At 45.1% G+C, this 18690-nt stretch overlaps 2 protein-coding genes and 1 pseudogene across 3 annotated transcripts in view; 1 reads left to right on the forward strand and 2 right to left on the reverse strand.

The window, feature by feature from the left end:
• Positions 1–2553, reverse strand: part of LOC308286041 (E3 ubiquitin-protein ligase TRIM16-like) — a 52655-nt pseudogene extending 50102 nt beyond the window's left edge. Inside the window, exon 1 of the transcript in view lies at positions 908–2553. The product of the transcript in view is annotated as an E3 ubiquitin-protein ligase TRIM16-like (transcript). The remainder of the gene's footprint in view (positions 1–907) is intronic.
• An 8929-nt stretch (positions 2554–11482) lies between these two features.
• Positions 11483–12877, reverse strand: LOC308285437 (elongation factor 1-alpha-like; the record flags this gene model as incomplete). Its single annotated transcript, XM_080726203.1, has 1 exon — positions 11483–12877. The coding sequence occupies exon 1, from the start codon at positions 12869–12871 to the stop codon at positions 11483–11485; it is 1389 nt and encodes a 462-aa protein (XP_080582329.1). The 5' UTR covers positions 12872–12877.
• Positions 12878–15716: 2839 nt separating this feature from the next.
• LOC308286043 (DNA polymerase delta subunit 2-like) lies at positions 15717–17126 on the forward strand (the record flags this gene model as incomplete). The annotated part of the gene is made up of 1 exon (XM_080727005.1): positions 15717–17126. The coding sequence occupies one exon, from the start codon at positions 15717–15719 to the stop codon at positions 17124–17126; it is 1410 nt and encodes a 469-aa protein (XP_080583131.1).
• Between the last annotated feature and the right edge of the window lie 1564 nt (positions 17127–18690).

The raw sequence follows: 18690 nt of genomic DNA on the forward strand, positions 1-18690 counted from the left end.
TTTCCCCACACTCGGACTGAAACACCAGTAAAAAACACCATCCCGGCCATCGGGAGCACCGGAACTGTTCCTGGTGGTCTGCCTCCTTATTGGCCTGCCTGGCTGCCAATCAAAAAAAAAAAAAAAGAATCCCCTTGCCTCAGGCCAGCCACAGCCAGTGCAGCAGCGCTTCACAGCTCACACTCACAGCGCAGCCCTGGCTGTACACTATTTGCCTCTGAGATGTACAGTAGTGCAGTAGAAGTAAAAGTACTGAAAATTGGAAATTATTAGTATTTCCAGAAAAGTAATGGTTTTGGACATATGAGGCTTCCACCTGACAGCGACAATATACCAGGTTAAAGTACTGTCATAAAATAATGAAATACAATACACATAAAGTCACACACGCACACGCACACACACACACACACACACACACACACACACACACACACACACACACACACACACACACACACACACACACACACACACACACACACACGTATTATCATGTTGGTTAATATTTATTACATTCAATTGAATAGAATCAGTTAATTTTCAAAAGGTCATTCATTTGTAATATAAGTGCTCATTGGAGCATATCAACCAGACAAAAAATGGAACCAAAACGACTCAGACATAAATTGTATGAATAGGAGACATTATCAAATTATACAATGGTTTCTCAATAAACAAATAAAAAACAAAATGAACAAATAAAATGAACATGCTTTGATACAGCTTCCTTTTTTTAACTTTTTTTTTAACATCAACAGTTAAATCTTTGGACGCTGATAATGTTTTTAATTACAATTTTAATTACACATGACTGTGGAGTCATGAGAGACAAACACAAGGTCAGATCTACTCGAGGTCACACAACTCAGCGTCCGCTACATAAAAATAAAATCCCCACAAAAACCCGAGCCCAGCATAGAGGGGTTGGGTGAACGTGGTGTGGACTCTGTGGAGGAGAGTCATGGTGTCATCAGAGACGTTGTAGAAGGACAGGGTACCTGCACTGTGGTCCACGTACACTCCTACTCTGTAAGAGGAAGGACCTGGGATTCTAGTCTCAATGCCTCTGTGTCTGAAAACATAACAAAACATAACCTCTCTCACGCTGCAAAGACCAAGATCTATCATTGTATCCAAATCCACTTTCTTTATTATCTCTTGTACCGCTGATATCTTTATATGAGACTGCTATAAAAGCACAGTCTCCACTCCTCTCTACCTCCCAGTAACAGCGTCCAGCCAAAGCCTCTCTACTCAGAACCTGCCACTGTTCAGTGAATCTCTCTGGGTGAGGAGGATATGATTGTTGTTGGATCATCAGTGTTATTTTTCTGTTCCCTTTAGACAGAGACAGGCGTTGATGTGCTGTGTTAGGATCCAGTGGGATCGGACGTGAATATTGTAAGAACTCGGCTCTGGTCTTGGGTTTCGCTGGTGTTGACAGTAAAACATCCACTCTGTTCACTGTCTCTGAGACGCTTGTACCTTCGTCTTTAAGAATGTCCCCTAGCCTGTCCCTCATCTTGGACACGGCCGCAGTCACGTCTTCAAAGTATCTCAGAGGACGGACGTGGCTGCTGACTGGATGTGTAGATTCACTGATCATTGACAGGGAGGCGGTGAAACTGTGTAGGAAATGGATGGGCTCCTCTGTGTGTGAGAGTTGCTGCAGCTCAGCATGTCTCCTCCTCAGTTCAGTGACCTCCTGCTCCACACGCCTCCTCACTTCTTCAGCATGACTCACCTCACGTTCCTGCTGCTCTCTGATCAGCTCTCTCACCTCAGATCGTCTTCTCTCCATGGAAGAGATCATCTCCTTAAAGATGGTGTCACTGTCCTCCACTGCTCTGTCAGCACTGTGGTTGATGGACTCCACCTCCTGGTGAAGCACCTTCACGTCTTTCTCTCTCTCCTGGATTCTCTGCAGGGTGTTTTGTTGATTTGTAACAAGCTCTTTCTGTCTCTCAGTCATTTCCGCTGCGGCTGAGATCATATTGTGACCTTTGTGTTCCTCCACGGAGCACAGAGAACAGATACACTGCTGATCAGTGGGCCAGAAGAGCTCTCTGACCTTGTTGTGACGAGAGCAGATGTTCTCCTGGAGCTGGCTGGATGTTTTGACCAGCTTGTGTTTCTTAAAGGCAGGAGATTGATAGTGAGGCTGGAGGTGAGGGTCACAGTAAGAGACCAGACACTGATGACAAGTCTTAACAGCTTTCAGTCTCCTCCCAGTGCAGACATCACAGGCCACATCTCCAGCTCCAGCGTAGCGGTGATCAGGAGGAACATCTTGGAGTCCTGTCTCCTTCAGGCTGTCCAGCACCTCAGCCAACATGGTGTTTTTCTTCAGAACAGGTCTTGGGTGAAAGGTATCTCTGCACTGTGGACAGCTGAGCGTCCCTCTCTGATCATCCTGACTCCAGTATCCCTCGATACACCTCTGCAGTAACTGTGTCCACAGGGAACTGTCACTGGATCCTTCAGTAGATCCAGACAGATCGAACAGCACAGCTGATCCTGATCCAGTTGAACTGCTTGTTGTTGTGCCATTTTAGAGCCGACTGACTGATGAACAGAGAGTTCAGGTTGGTTTCACCTTCCCAGAAATCACATGACATGGGAGGTTCTAACCGGTGTGCGTGTGTGCGTGCGTGTGTGTGTGTGTGTGTGTGTGTGTGTGTGTGTGTGTGTGTGTGTGTGTGCGTGTGCGTGTGTGTGTGTGTGTGTGTGTGTGCTGAGTTTATGAGTGTAATAGCGAGAGAGACAGAGAGGGAGGGAGGGCAAGCAATAGATGTCGTTAACGGATAACAATAACACTACATTGATTTAATCAGTGAACTCAAATTAATTAATCTATCTATCCTTCAAAATGTTTTATTATGACTACTGTATTTGTCATAAAGTTATAAAGTTATTTTAATTGTTGTCCCACCATTGAGGAGGCTCAAAGAACAATAATTTTAAATTCGTATGATAATAACCCTGAACTTTAAACCTTGCTCCACACATTGACGTGTAGCGTAGGAGGACATTACAACCCTGATATCTTGTTATCTGCTGTGTGCTGAGACTCAGAGATGATTACCATACTTTATATGAGAGAGAAAGATGAGATGTAATCCATAGAATCATAAAGAATGTTCCTGAGAAGCTTCCAATGATTTCTTATTTATAGTATAGCCTAAATAAGTTATTTTCATACAAATAACCAGGACATGTGTGTAAAATAATGCAATCGTGTTGTTTAATTCCATTTAATACCATATAAATAATAAAGGACATAAGGACACATTATGTGTTGTGAGGGTAGAGATTAGAGAACAGCAAGGTACTGGAATGGAGGACTGTGGGGGGCAGCCTGTGGTCATGGTGGTTGTGTTTAACTCATTGACTGCCAAGGCCCGAGTTTCCCGAGTTATTACAGTAGTCCCAGGCTGCCACAGCCCGAGTTTCCCGAGTTGGAAGCCATTTTGAAAAAAAAAAAAAACTTTTTTTTTTTTTTTACAAATTTTTTTTTTATAAAAAAAATTCTAAAAATGCCTCAAATGTATTAGGCATGATCGCAATTGCGAAATTGCATGTTTAGCCCCATAACAAACACATCTTTCAAAATGTCAAAAATGGCTGTTTTGTCTGACTTTGAAGGCTTGTATCTCATGAATGCCTGAACGTATTTCCAAGCGGATTTTTTTGTTTGAAAGCTGTTAAAAAGTACTACGCATATGGTGCATGATCTAGGCATGGGCGTGCACGATCCGTGCACTAAAAATTGATCCGTGCACTAGAAATTTAGGAAGGTGGCAGTGTTTGTTTTGTCTGACTTTGAAGGCTTCTATCTCATGAATGCCTGAACGGATTTCCAAGCGGATTTTTTTGTTTGAAAGCTGTTAAAAAGTACTACACATATGGTGGATATATGGTGCATGGGCGTGCACGATCCGTGCACTAAAAATTGATCCGTGCACTAGAAATTTAAGAACGTGGCATCCTGGTACTTGGCGGCCATCTTGAAAAGGGCATTCAATGAGTGTTGTGACTGTCATTTTAATAGAGTGTTGTTGTGTGACTGTCATTTTAATAGAGTGTTGTTGTGTGCCTGTCATTTTAATAGTGTTGTGTGACTGTCATTTTAATAGTGTTGTTGTGTGACTGTCATTTGAAAAGTGTTGTTGTGTGACTGTCATTTTAATAGAGTTGTTGTGTGACTATCATTTTAATAGAGTTGTTGTGTGACTGTCATTTGAAAAGTGTTGTTGTGTGACTCAGTTTAAAAGACTTGTCTTGTGACTGTCAATCTAAACTGAACATATGTTCAAAGATAGTTGGACAACCACTTCAGAGGCTATATACGACTACGTATGATAACAGCATTCTAAGGTTGGCAAGGAATATTACCTCTAATAGTAGCCATGTGTTGCATAGAGAATATAGGTGCCTTCAGGAAGGAGATACGGTGTTCCAGAACACAAAAAAGGTCAGACTAAAAAGGTCCTTTGTCCATCAGTCGACTTTAAGGCTTAATCAGGAGTTTGGCCAGAGGTAGGCTTGGCGGTGAACACTGCTCTTGTCTATATTATCCTTATGTATGTAAACCTGTCTTGTTTTTGTTACCTGTGTTAAATGTTTGTATATATGTTATGTGTCACATACATGGCTGCTGTGTCGCAAGACAAATTTCAGTGTGAACTGACAATAAAGTACTATATCATATCATATCATATCATATCATATCATATCATATCATATCATATCATATCATATCATATCATATGGAATAACAAGCTTGTCACATCGTCACGCCCGCGAGCAAATGTGGCCTGGGTGGGTGTATATGACTCCCGGCCTGATTTTGGGTCCCACTCTGTCCCTGGCTGTCACAAGCTTGATATGATTAAAGTGTTTGAACAGATTTTGGCACGACAGTATATCAGCTCATTTTGCATGGGGACCCCCTGAAATCCAGGTAGAACAATAAAAGTCTGCACACCGATTTATGCTCCCAAACATTACGTTTACTTGTGGACCCCCTGAAATCCCCCCCAAGGACCCCACTTTGGGTCTGCATGTCTCCTAGCAAGCAAACTGTAAAGTTCATAACTCCTTCAGTCTGCCACTCTGACGGAACTCGATTTGAGAATAAAGTACTTTTTATCATTCTGATAGATTATAGTCCTCTGTTGTGTAATATCTTTTGTTATTTTCTTCTTTCTTTTTTTAGTCCCTGTAAAAAGGGGTCCGCATCAGTGTGCCGACGGGCCGGTACTCCGACACTAAAACTAACCCTAACTCTAACCCTAACCTCCCTAAACCTAACCTCAGTAACCGTGACGAGTAACTAACCTGCCGACGCTAGTCAGAACAGCGGCCCGTCGGCATACTGAGCGGAACCCCGTAAAAAGAAGAAGAAAGAGATCTGCCTGTTTTCCACTGAATAAAGCTGAAGAGGCGGATGCTGTCTTTTCCGTGACTACATACTACTGGTTGCAGGAATTACATCCAGAGTGTTCTCTGCAGGATATATCCTCTGTACCACCCGTACCGTTAACAAAGTTGCCACTAAAGTATTCAATCGCTCAATTTCCAGGGGTCTCTGACCAGGGACCCTGTCTCCGAGCTGTCTGGTTCGCCAGTGACGGTGAATAACCATGCAGCCAATGTGCTCGGAGGAGAGGAAAAGGGTCCCACTGGGCAGCTGTGGTCAATAACAGGCTGCAGAAACACTGTATTATGTTGTGTCTGGCTGACATCCAGGATGTGTGCATGACCTAGCCATTGTGTGCATGACCTAGCCACCAGGGGTGGGCAACTTTGATGATGCCAAGGGCCACTATATTTCCACCGTCACTCCAGAGGGCCACATTGCATATTGCTACGTCCTACTTTGTCATTCTAGTATCTCATACAAAAGAAGCAAAAATAGCAGATCTACAAGCTCAAAACGCATCGCAGCGCGATGCGTTTTGAGCTTGTAGATCGACTATTTTAGCTTCTTTTGAATTTGAATCCTGAATAATTTTTTGTTGTTTTTGAGTTGGAATCCTGAAATGTAACATTTTTATCTAATTTCAAATGCATTTAGTTATATACTCATGTTACCTTCATGAACCAACATACAAATACATTGGACATAAAAAAAAATACATTTTAATACTACTATACTAGTCATTAAGCTACTAATATTGACTGACGGAATTAAAGCAGGTCATGTTTGGAATTGTAACAGCTGAAATCAGAAATATATCAGTATTCCGGTATTAACCTGTGGGCCGCATTAAGTGAAGGTGGGCCGGGCCGCCAGTTGCCCATGTATGCTTTAGGCTTATAGAATAGCTTCAGCTTCAGCACATTGGCAGAGCTAAGCCTGCCTATCATTCAGCCTCGGGCACAGCCTGTGCCCCCATCAGTGTCAGTGGTGTACCGCTGTCACGCGTTACACCCATGTGGTACGCACCCTGACCCACTGGGCTATCGGGTCGGGTGACGGGTCTCTACGTATTATTGACATTTTGTCAGAGTCTTGGCGGCACGTGCCAGCCCTCTGCACCTCCTGACACGCGGCCGAGCCTCCTCTGGGACAAGAATGGTAAATGGTGCATTTATAAACCGTAACGCCTTTATCCAAGTGTGCATTACATTGGATTGGTATACATTACAACGCTGCGTTGGCCGCCCAGGTCTCGGATTTCTGCCCAGAATAGAGTCGTCGGCTGCAATAATTGCCCACACCGATATCATCACATTAAGTCGAAGAAGGCTTATTACTCACACAGTGGGCCAGACAGACTCTCTGTAATGGATGGCCTGCTGTACTGTACAGCACTGTACTGTACAGGCTGGCTGGCTGGCATGCACCCAAAGAGGGAAGTGAGGTACAAATAAATTGTGCTTGGTACAAACGCAGGATGAACAGAAGCATAGCATCGGGTCCTGGGAGAGCAGAGTCTCTTGTCTGATGTCTCTGGAGGTGGTGGATCAAAATCTCCCATCTCTGGCTGGTCTCCAACAAGTGAGAGCGATATCCCCTATTAGCAGCTACTGTCCTGTACAGTAATGTGGTTACTGCACAGAGTACAAAACACTGATGTTGGCCTACGAAGCAACCACAGGTATGGCACCCCCATATCTTCAGAGACTAATTCAACCCATCAAACCCATCCCGCTCACTCAGATCACCTAACACAGGGGACGATCCCTATAACGTTGGGGACGACACTCCACACGTCCCAGACCCTTCTCCATTCTGGCTCCCAAACTGTGGAACAAACTCCCCATTGCAGTTCGAACTGCAGACACACTCCCAATGTTCCGCCGTAATATGAGACTCACCTCTTCAAGACTCCATCTAATGGACCTATCATTGTGTAGTCCGCGGTGAAGTCTTTTAAAGTCAGAAAACTACAACATTATGCCATTAGCCGCGGTGAAGAGCCATCACCGCAGACCTAGACATCTCCCCATCACCCCTATCTAGACCAATCTAGATCTAGACCAATCAGTGTGCCCCTTGGTTTTAGAGGCACAGAGGCGCGGTGATAGGACTTCACTGTGAGTCCATGTGACTATGATGGCCATCATATTTTTAGGTGATAGCTTATCACCTAAAAGTTGAGGTGATAGCTCTTCACCTCAGACTCTGATAATGCCTTTAGGCCCTAGCACTTACCCTCAGAAACTTTACAAATTCTGGGTGTCTGAGGAGAAGAAACAGCTGTTTGTCCATTATATGGTATCCTGTGGCAATGCTACCATCATTGTCGGGGCGACAGTGGCTCAGGAGGTAGAGCGACCGCCTTGGAATCTGAAGGTTCCAGAATCCAGATTCGATTCCAGGCTCCTCCTGGCTATGTGTCGAAGTGTCCTTCAGCAAGATACTGAACCCCTAACTCAAGCAGTCTCTCACATCTTGGAGAACCACTAGCCAAGACAAGTGATCAAGGCACAAATGCCTTGGAGACTGGACATGACTACATGGGCCAGGTGGGGACTAAACATGCAGCTGGCTTCTGACCGAGTACAATATCTAACAAACTTTGAAGAGGCAAAGACCTTGACAGAACAAGCCACAGTATTGGCAGAGACGTACAGTACTTGGTATGTGTGCCAGGTCACTTTGACTTTAGTACACTCCTGGCATGTCTGAAGCGTGACACTCGACGATATGGCTGCCGTGCTGATGGCGTTCTGTGCATCATATATTTTGCCATGCATGGAGCAATGAAAAATCCATCCTGTAATAAAAACACATGACACTAACTTTTTTGTTTGAGTTGTGTTTTTATTTGTCACTTTATAGTTAAAGGGGGATGTTTATACTGTATTTCTCACTAGTTTGTCTTTTGTTATAAATAAAACAAAAAAACTAAATACAAGTGCTAGTAAAGAACTAAATCGTTATTGAAAAATTACATTGATATTTCAAACACAAGATCTATATACATATACACCCAGACACTGAAAAGTTGAATATTTATGCCATTATGCCATTCATGGCTCTAGGGTTCTGTTGGAACCTTTGACATTTCTACAGGGTATATTGGAACTTTAAAAAAATCCTACAGTTCCAATACAATCCTATTGGAACTTTGAAAAATCCTATTGGATTTCCAAAGTTCGATATAACCCTATAGGATCCTATTGGAACTTTGCAAAATCCTATCGGATTTTCTAAAGTGCCGATAGAATCCTATAGGACTGTATTGGAAATTTGTAAAAACCAATATGATCCTATAGGATTTTAAAAATCCAATAGAATCCTATTGGAAATTTCAAAGATCCTATAGGATTTTTTGACTAGGGTATGGCGGATGAGCACCTCTGTGATTTTTTTATGTCTATGGGAATGGGTCTACATGCAGGCCAGATACAGGATTATAAGTGGAGGGGGGATGAAAAGGATAGAAGTAAGGAGTGGAGAAGTGAAGGAGAAAGAGAGGGTGTGTGAGATGCAGAAAGACAGGATGAGAAAGAGAGATGGAGGGATGATAATATAGAGACTATAATAGGCAGTCAGTCATAAGCCATTATTGGAATGGAAGAATTAACATTCTTGATCACACCTATGTGTAATCGATTTGAGTGAGTCTATGGCCAAATCTGTAGGAGTATAGTAGCAAAACATGGCAGAAAATCGCTCTGCTTTTGAACCAGTTGAACCCCTATGCTGAGCGAACAGTTCTATAGTTACATTGTCTAAGCGGAGGACTGGCGGGCCGGTGGGCATACCTCTGATGTCACGCTCATGTCACCATGAATCAGCCATAACCAAGGAGTTCCCAATGCACCTACAGGCCCACATATGGAGTGTGTTGTCTAACCTCATCACTCCCTATATGGGTTCTCCAAATATGGGCATAAAGGGGATATGGACGGACAGATACAGAGATCTCCATATATGGAGATACTGTACCAGTTGGATTGTTGTGAGCTTGTAGATTGGTTATTTCTGAAGAAGAAGGTTATTCCGGGAAAAGAAGTATAGGGCTTAACAGTGGTGTAAAAATTACTAAAATGTTTTACTTAAAGGACAACTCCTCCCTAAAACACTTCTAGGCTCATTTTCCTACTTATATTGATCCCAAAAGACTGTCCATGGGGTCTATTAGGCAAAAATGCCTCTGTTGTCCAGTTTCCCCAGCAGAACTCAGCAGCTCTCATAGCATAAAGTGGAGCCTATAAGCCTATCGCTTTTACACTATTTGTTGTGTTCAAAAGTGATTTTGTTTTTCATGAATGTGTTACCAGTTGTCATTCTCTCAAACATCTGCACATCCGCCAAAAACCTCGGTATACTTTTAGATAGCACATTCAAATTTCACAAACAAATAAATTCAGTTGTCAAAACCAGCTTCTTTCAACTCCGCCTCCTCGCCAAGGCCAAGCCATTTTTACCCAAAAAACAACTTTAAGTGGCAATACATGCCTTCATCATCCAAAGGCTTGACTACTGTAACTCCCTATATAGTGGCATAGAACAGTCGTCCCTCAGACGACTACAACTGGTCCAAAACGCTGCCGCTCGCCTGTTGACTGGCACTAAAAAACGGGAACATATAACCCTGGTCTTAGCTACACTCTATTGGCAGCACTTTGGTCAATTTCGGTTGTTTTAAATGTGCTTTATAAATAAAGTTTGATTTGATTTGATTATAAACACATCCATGCCTTGGTTGTCCAACACAAGCCACCACACTCTCATAAATAATGTTTTGGGGAGAGCATTTGGCACAGGTGCCAATCAAGGTGACTGTACTGGCCAATCACAGGGCATCTTCTCCAGGACTTGGTAAAACACATAAAAGCATAACATCTGTTTAGCAGAGTGTGAGGGCTTGTGTGGGACAACAATGACATGGATGTTTGTTTGTAATGACAACTAGTACCACATTCATGAAAAATTAAAACACTTTTGACCACAACAGTGTTAAAGCGATAGGCTTATAAGGTCCATTCTATGCTATGAGGGCTGCTGGGTTCTGCTGGGGAAACTGGACAACAGGGGCATTTGTGCCTAATAGACCCCATGGACAGTCTTTTAGGATCAATATAAGTAGGAAAATGAGCCTAGAAGTGTTTTAGGGAGGAGTAGTCCTTTAAGTAAAAGTATTAGCCTATTACGTCTAATCAACGTCTAACCTTAACTTAGATGTCTAAAAACGTTCAAATCTATATGTATATTAGACGTATTTTAGACATGCTTTAGACGTATATTAGACGTCTAATAGACCGTTTTTTTTTGCCCCATTATTTTATTTTTATATCCTTCTTTTGTCTTTCTTTTTTTTTACGTCATCGTCAATCCAGACCAATGTTACAATATTCAGAATCTTAGATTGGGGTAATTAAGACCACTGTGGCCGTCAAGTAAAAAAAAACACAGCAAGCGGGGGAGCAGCGCTAGCCAAAAACTCCGGCCACCATCAGGTAGACGGGTATGATGGGCTGCCTGGGGCAGTTGCCCAGGTACACCTCACCTACCGCAATCTGTGCAATGGACAAGATGCATTCCAGCACTTCGCATAATCTGTCGTAGGCCGAGCTGGATGTTGGACGCGATAATACCGCTAGTCTTGATACCCAAAGTAGTTTTGGTGGTGATCTAGAGCCGTCTGCTCTGGCATTGTAAACGCCTTACTGGGAACATACCTAACTGCAAACATTGCTCAATAGGAGTTGACTGGGGATTTTTTTTGGTTGAGCTAAGACTCAGCTGCAGTGGCGGTTCAATTAGAACTTTTTTCTTCTTTTTATTATATATTTTTTTCGTTACACCGTGTGGCATCAACATCAAGAACAGTTCAAAACCATTTGCTGTAACTTTTTACTTTTAACTGAAAAGCAGGCACTGCCATGTTGATTCAGGTGAAGACGACAGCATCAACCAGTCCTTTAGTAAAGAGCTCAGGTTCTTTTTCTGAGAATCTTCGGCTGGTTGATAAGCTGCAGACCCTCCAACCCGAGGGGCAGCTGACAAGAGCAGAATTCACTTCTTAGCGGCGGCCTTCTGTGCAGACTTGGTCACCTTGCCAGCAGTCGCAACCCTCTTGTCCACAGCCTTGATGACACCGACAGCCACCGTCTGCCTCATGTCACGCACAGCAAAACGTCCAAGGGGAGCGTACTCGGAGAAAGTCTCCACGCACATGGGCTTGCCAGGAATCATCTCAACAATGGCGGCATCACCAGATTTCAGGGCACTGGGGTTGTCCTCAAGCTTCTTGCCGGAGCGACGGTCGATCTTCTCCTTGAGCTCGCTGAACTTGCAGGCAATGTGAGCAGTGTGGCAATCGAGCACAGGGGTGTAACCTTTAGAGATCTGGCCAGGGTGGTTCAGGATGATGACCTGGGCAGTGAAGCTGCCACATTGCATGGGAGGGTCGTTCTTGCTGTCGCCAGCCACGAAGCCACGACGGATTTCCTTGACGGAGACGTTCTTGACATTGAAGCCGACGTTGTCGCCGGGGGTGGCCTCGACCAGCGTCTCGTGGTGCATCTCCACGGACTTCACCTCAGTGCTGACATTGGCAGGGGCAAATGTGACGACCATGCCGGCCTTCAGGATGCCAGTCTCCACACGGCCCACGGGTACAGTTCCAATACCGCCAATCTTGTAGACGTCCTGCAGGGGCAGACGGAGGGGCTTGTTAGTGGGGCGGCTTGGAGGCAGGATGGCATCGAGAGCCTCAAACAGGGTGGTTCCGCTGGCATTGCCTTCCTTGCGCTCAACCTTCCAGCCCTTGAACCAAGTCATCTTGTCACTGGACTCCAGCATGTTGTCTCCATGCCAGCCAGAGATTGGCACAAATGCCACGCTGGCGGGGATGTAGCCGATCTTCTTGATGTAGCCGGTCACTTCCTTGCTGATCTCCTCGAAACGCTTCTGGCTGTAAGGGGGCTCAGTGGAGTCCATCTTGTTGACTCCAACGATGAGCTGCTTGACGCCCAGGGTGAAGGCCAGCAGGGCGTGCTCGCGGGTCTGACCGTTCTTTGAGATACCGGCCTCGAACTCACCCACACCACCGGCGACGATGAGCACAGCGCAGTCAGCCTGAGAGGTTCCAGTGATCATGTTCTTGATGAAGTCTCTGTGTCCGGGGGCATCGATGATGGTGATGGAGTATTTGCCGGTCTCGAACTTCCACAGAGCAATGTCGATGGTGATGCCACGCTCACGCTCTGCCTTCAGCTTGTCCAACACCCAGGCGTATTTGAAGGAGCTCTTGCCCATCTCAGCGGCTTCCTTCTCAAACTTCTCGATGGTTCTCTTGTCAATCCCTCCGCACTTGTAGATCAAGTGGCCGGTGGTGGTGGACTTGCCAGAGTCGACATGGCCAATGACCACAATGTTAATGTGAAGCTTGTCCTTTCCCATTGTTGCTTAGTTGTCAGTGTTTCAGGAGCTAATCAGGTAACAGAAATAACGGTTCAATTAGAACTAGAGACAGTGCCGATGAGAACTAGAGACAGTCTATAACTCTGGTGACTCGTCAACTGGAAAGGGCAGAATTTATGTTTCGTGTCCTTTTTATAATGCGGGATGACGGCACACGGATGCCTGTGACTCAGCCATAATCATATATGGAGTTCTCACCACAGATATCCCCAAATATGGTGTATGTCCTCCAATGATGATATGACATATGTCATATTTGGGCATAGCTGATGTGGTTTCAGAAGTTCAGAAACCCCATACTCCAGTGACATCATCGGTGGGGTTTCCAAGCGGAAATCAACAAGACCCTCTCTTACTGGCTGTGTTGGGCAATATTACTCCGAAGAGTAATACACTACTTACATATTATTATACTCCTTAAAAAAGTTATAACATTGTATTACTTATTACTTGGAATCAAAAGTAATATATTACATATTATATTATGTTACTATTACTTTTGCCCCCCCCCATCAGCAAAATTAAAAAAGAAGAGATGACAACACAATCTGTGTTCCTTTCAGAATTGAATCATTTTTTGGGGAATAATAATCATAATAAGAGTCAACATTCAGCCAAAAAGGCTATAAAATATATTGCAGCAATGTTTTTTTTTTTACCTTTTAACCTAAATGTTTTCAAAAGGCAGCCAACAAAACCTGAATAATATGTAATATATACTATATTGTAATGTACATTTTACTTTTTTGGCAGAGTATAGCCTACCTTACTTTACTCGTTACTGGTTTTGATTGATTGATTGATTGATTGATTGATTGATTGATTGATTGATTGATTGATTGATTGAAGACTTTATTAGAAGTTTGCATAGAAAAAAGTACAGTTTCATGACGGTACAGTTCACTGGTACAAGGTCAACTAAAAGGAGATAGAAAAGACTAAGCTTATTTATTTCCATAGGAAACCTTTGAAGTATCTCATATAACATTGAATGACAGACGGATAGAACACAGTACTATGCAGTAGATATAGTAAAAAAAAAAAGTAAATAAAAATAAAATAAACAGTGCAAAAAATACATACAGTAGGTAAATACAAAGTTTGTTATTGCCAGTTGCGAATGGCTGCTGCCTGTAAGTGTTTTTTCAGGGCGATTTTAAAGGATAACTAAGCGCCCTACAGGTGAGCTTTACAGCATGAGGAGACAGAGGCATGGAGGCAGAGGCATTCAGAACAGACCACACCCTCTGCTGGGCTTCATACTGGGAGGGCGTTACCTACCATTCTAAAACGGCTAGTTCCATTCATTGATTTCTTATTGGCTGGTTTCCCTTTAATTGCTGTGGTATATGAGACTATAATCCACACCATGAATCAGTTTATATCAAACCCAGGTGCGTTATTTCTTTCCACGGTGTTGTGAAGCTGAACTAGAGAAGGGGAGGCTTGATTTTCTGTCAAATCCGTCCGTGCGGGTGCTTCTAAGTACCGCCCGCATGCATAGGACGCCTATTATATTAATATTAATAATAATAGGACGGTGACTGAATGGCTCCGGGCGGGGCTTGTAAAGGCAACAAGCCCCCTATTCTCCAGGCACCATTCGGCTGTTTAGCTTAAGTTGCTATGCTAGCGGTTTTGGTGTGATGTTCACCCACATAGCATAGCTAAATCTAGATCTAAAGGATCTGGATGAAAAGGTGTTGTTTCCCTATTTTTTGGAAAAAAAAAGTATGTGACTTTATAAACGCACACTGGCTTCCGTTCCTGGAAAGTGGCTGGTAAACAAGGAAATGTCTCTTCCTGGTGGCGGAGAAGTGTACTTTTTTCTTTAATATTGGAATGATTATAATGATTTTCATGTTGCCATATCGTAACCGTTTTAGAAAAGCAATAAGCCGCGCGAGGCATGTGGTTACCTGTATTTTATAACGGCTGAGAGGTTTGGAGACTCACCACACCTCTCAGCCGTTATAAAATACCAGGTAACCACATGCCTCTTGTGGCTTATTGCTTCAATTCACCTGCTGGACTAGCCTGATTTGCAAGGATATCTCCTTGTAAGGGCCGTTCTGTCCGTGGCATCAGTTACTTTATGTATATGAGCCCGGATCTCCATACACAATCTGTTTGGGCTAATTCACACAAAGAGTAACCTCGGGATCCAGGCATTTCAAGAAGAAACACCAGCTGGGTCAGCCCCCTTGCATGGTTCACAACATTTTAATTGTAATGTTGCGCATACAAAATGTATCTAGCCGTTCAGATATCTTATTTTACATCAATATTGTTCATGTGAACTGGTTTGTTTATGCTTATATTCATTGTAATGATCAAAATCACTATGATTTATCACTCGTTTTCCACCGCCACTCACTTCCTTGTTTAGCAGCAGCCGGCAGAAGAATAGCTGACAGGAGCAGAGAGGGGTGGGGGGAGGGGGGGAGAAAGGCACAGAGATTGTGATTGGACGATGAGATTCATCGGCTCGTATCCCCGTCCTTCTGGGTCATAGTGAAACATAGGAGCAGTTTGCACCGCTCAATAATGGCCATATATGGAGATCTCTGTCAGTCCTTGTTAATTAATGTATTTTTCCTAAAAATCAGTGGTTACCTTCCAACAAATCTTATTGACGGTCATGTGGTCATTCTATGACATCAGTCATCTATGACGTGATGATGTTATTACTATGACGTCAGTCATCTCCATATTTGTTTATTCAGCACAATCCAACCTCCATTGACTTCAAGGGCTGGCTGATGTGGATGCTGCACTTCTGAGTACTGGTAGAAGACACGCCATCCGCTCCTTCTACGCGGTCATGTTCTCTGACCTGAGCCTCCAGAAAGAGGGTTCATCCTCATCCCTGCTGCGTCGCCCAGACTCCGAAGACCGGGCTCCGCCGCTGGAGAGGGCGCAGCCGCCCTACTCGCCCCGCTGCGACCGCTTCCGGCTCGGGGAGCGGAGGTTCGACCGGCAGTACGCTCGCATTTACGCGGCACGACTCGCGCAGATGAGACCCGCGCTGGCGGGGAGGGCCAGGCAGAGATGGGGAGAGGACGTACCCATCAGGAGGCTGTGTGATCTCCGGGCGGGCGAGCGGTGCTGCGTGGTGGGAACCCTGTACAAGCGCATGGAGCTGCAGCCCTCCATCCTGAAGGAGGTCAGCAGGGAGGAGCACAACCTCCGGCCTCCTCCTCCGCGCTCCAAGTACATCAGCGACTCGGACCAGCTGGTCCTGGAGGACGAGCTGCAGAGGATCAAGCTGGAGGGCAACATGGACAAACACAGATGCGTCACGGGCAGCGTTGTGGCCGTGTGCGGCACCGAGGAGAACGGCGGGACGTTCACGGTGGAGGATCACTGCGCGGCCGATCTCCCCCCGCAGACGCCGAGACCTTCTTTTTCTCCCCTGGAGGCCGACAGGTTTGTGTTGCTGGCCTCGGGTCTGGGCCTGGGCGGCGATCGCCACGCCGACGGCAAGCTGGGTCTGCAGCTCCTGGTGGACATGGTGACGGGTCAGCTGGGCGGTGGAGGGGAGCAGAGCGCGGCGGCGACCATCGCCCGGGTCCTGTTGGCCGGGAACCTCATAAGCCAAAGCTCCCGGGATAAGGAGGCCGCCGCTAAGCCCAGGTACCTCAGCAAGAAGACCCCGGCCGGCAGCGTGGGCGCCATGCGTCTGCTGGACGAGCTGCTGGTCCAGCTGGTGTCCTCCGTGCCCGTGGACGTGATGCCGGGCCCGCACGATCCCAGCGACCACACCCTGCCACAGCAGCCCTTGCACCGCCTCATGTTCCCCCTGTCCTCCGTCTACCCGACCCTGCGGCTGGTCTCCAACCCGTACCAGGCGGACATCGGCGGTGTGACGTTCCTGGGCACGTCGGGCCAGAACGTCAGCGACATCCAGAGGTACAGCAGCATGGACGACCACCTGGACATCCTGGAGAGCACGCTGCGGCTGAGGCACGTGGCCCCGACGGCGCCCGACACTCTGGCCTGCTACCCGTTTGACCAGAAGGACCCGTTCGTGGTGGAGGAGTGTCCCCATGTGTACTTCAGCGGCAACGCGCCGTCCCTTCGGTCCAGGACGGTCCGAGGCCCCGAGGGACAGGAGGTCCTTCTGGTGACCGTCCCCGAGTTCTGCAGCACTCAGACGGCGTGTCTGGTCAACCTGCGGAAGCTCGACTGCGAGCCGGTCAGCTTCTCCGCTTTCTCCGGCGATGACCAATGAGGACGGACAGCGAGGTGACTGTTCTGCAAGCCACGGAGCCCTGATCGAAATCGTCACCCAAAAACCTTGTATGTCCAAAACTGTTACTTTCAGTCACAAGCTCTTGTTTGGTTCAATTTTCGACATTACAAATTGCTTTGTGCGGGCAGTGGACCGCCCTGGCCCCTGGGGGCCCCGTCAAGCATCCATACATGGAGATCAACATGCACTGACGTCAGACTCGACAGAAATCGTGTCAAATGCACATATATGGAGATTTTCAACATTGAGTTTGATGGATATATAAAATGCACTGAACAACTTTCCCTTTGAAGATTTTTCGAGTAGAGAAGATAACAGATCTATAAGCTTGAGCTTGTGGATTGTCTGTTTTTGCTACTTTTTCTTGTCACTCTTGGACGACCATTGAAGTAGGGCATTAATTTATAAAAAATCAAACCTCGGTTCGAAGTGAAGCGGTGAATCTTTATTCTATGTGTTCTAGAGCTATGAAATCTGTGTTCTAGATCTATACATTCTGTGTTCTAGATCTATACTTTCTATGTGCTTTAGTTCTATATTTTTATGAATTCTGAATGAATGAATGATTTTATCTGGAGGGCCAAATTGTCATGTGAAGCTTGACCAATCCTCAATCCTGAACGCACGGGACACACAAAGCCACTCCTTGGAAGCGGCTTTCACCGCTTCAAAAAGATAATGTCAAAACTTTATTTTACTTAGCCTCACACACAAGGATATTCAAACTCATTGGTTTTGAGAGGTCCTATGTCTTTGTGTGTAGGTCCCTATGTCCGAAGACTAACGTCACACAAGACTAACGTCATAGAAAGTCACCACAGCTGATGTCACGGAACAGAACGGCCCATACAAGGAGATATGCACGTGTGTCGTGTTTGTTTCATGCGAAGAGAGGACCATTTTTTGAACACAACACGCCACTTATCGTCACTGTGAAGTAGACCAGAGTTTGTCATGTCTGCGATGTGTAGAAAATATCGTAATAGTAGGTCCCTCATTGGCTGTTAATGATGACGTTGCCATAAATGCTGGTCCCTGATTGGGCTACAGGCTTAAACACACACAGACACCGACGCAGCCGAATGCAGTACTTGCACGCTCTGCTTCCACAAGTAATAAATAAAATGCTGGAGATATGGTTTTGTCCCATCCTCACTTTAGTGCTACCCAGTAAAATCCTCTTCATGCTAATTTATCCATTTGTAACAAGAAGACTCTTGTGGGTCCATCCTGACTTTATTGCCTCACATTAAACTCCTTATGCTAATGTATCCCTTGTGACAAATGGAGCCTTACTTACAGGCCCATTTGGTTACATCTATAAACTCTAGTCTAGGCAGAATTTCAGAAAATGTTGCCATTTAAAGTGCTGAAAGCTACTCAAAATCCTACAAATGTATGATTTTTTTTAAAAATATATGTATTTGTCTCTATAACCCCCATCAGAACATGCTTTGTGCCAAATCTACCAGATCTGTGTTGTTTGAACGTTTCCAAAATCTTCCATGTTTCTTTTCAAAATAGCAGATCTGCAAGCTCACGA

The sequence above is a fragment of the Nannobrachium achirus genome (genome assembly GCF_963921795.1).
Source record: "Nannobrachium achirus genome assembly, chromosome: 5".
NCBI lineage: Eukaryota > Metazoa > Chordata > Actinopteri > Myctophiformes > Myctophidae > Nannobrachium > Nannobrachium achirus.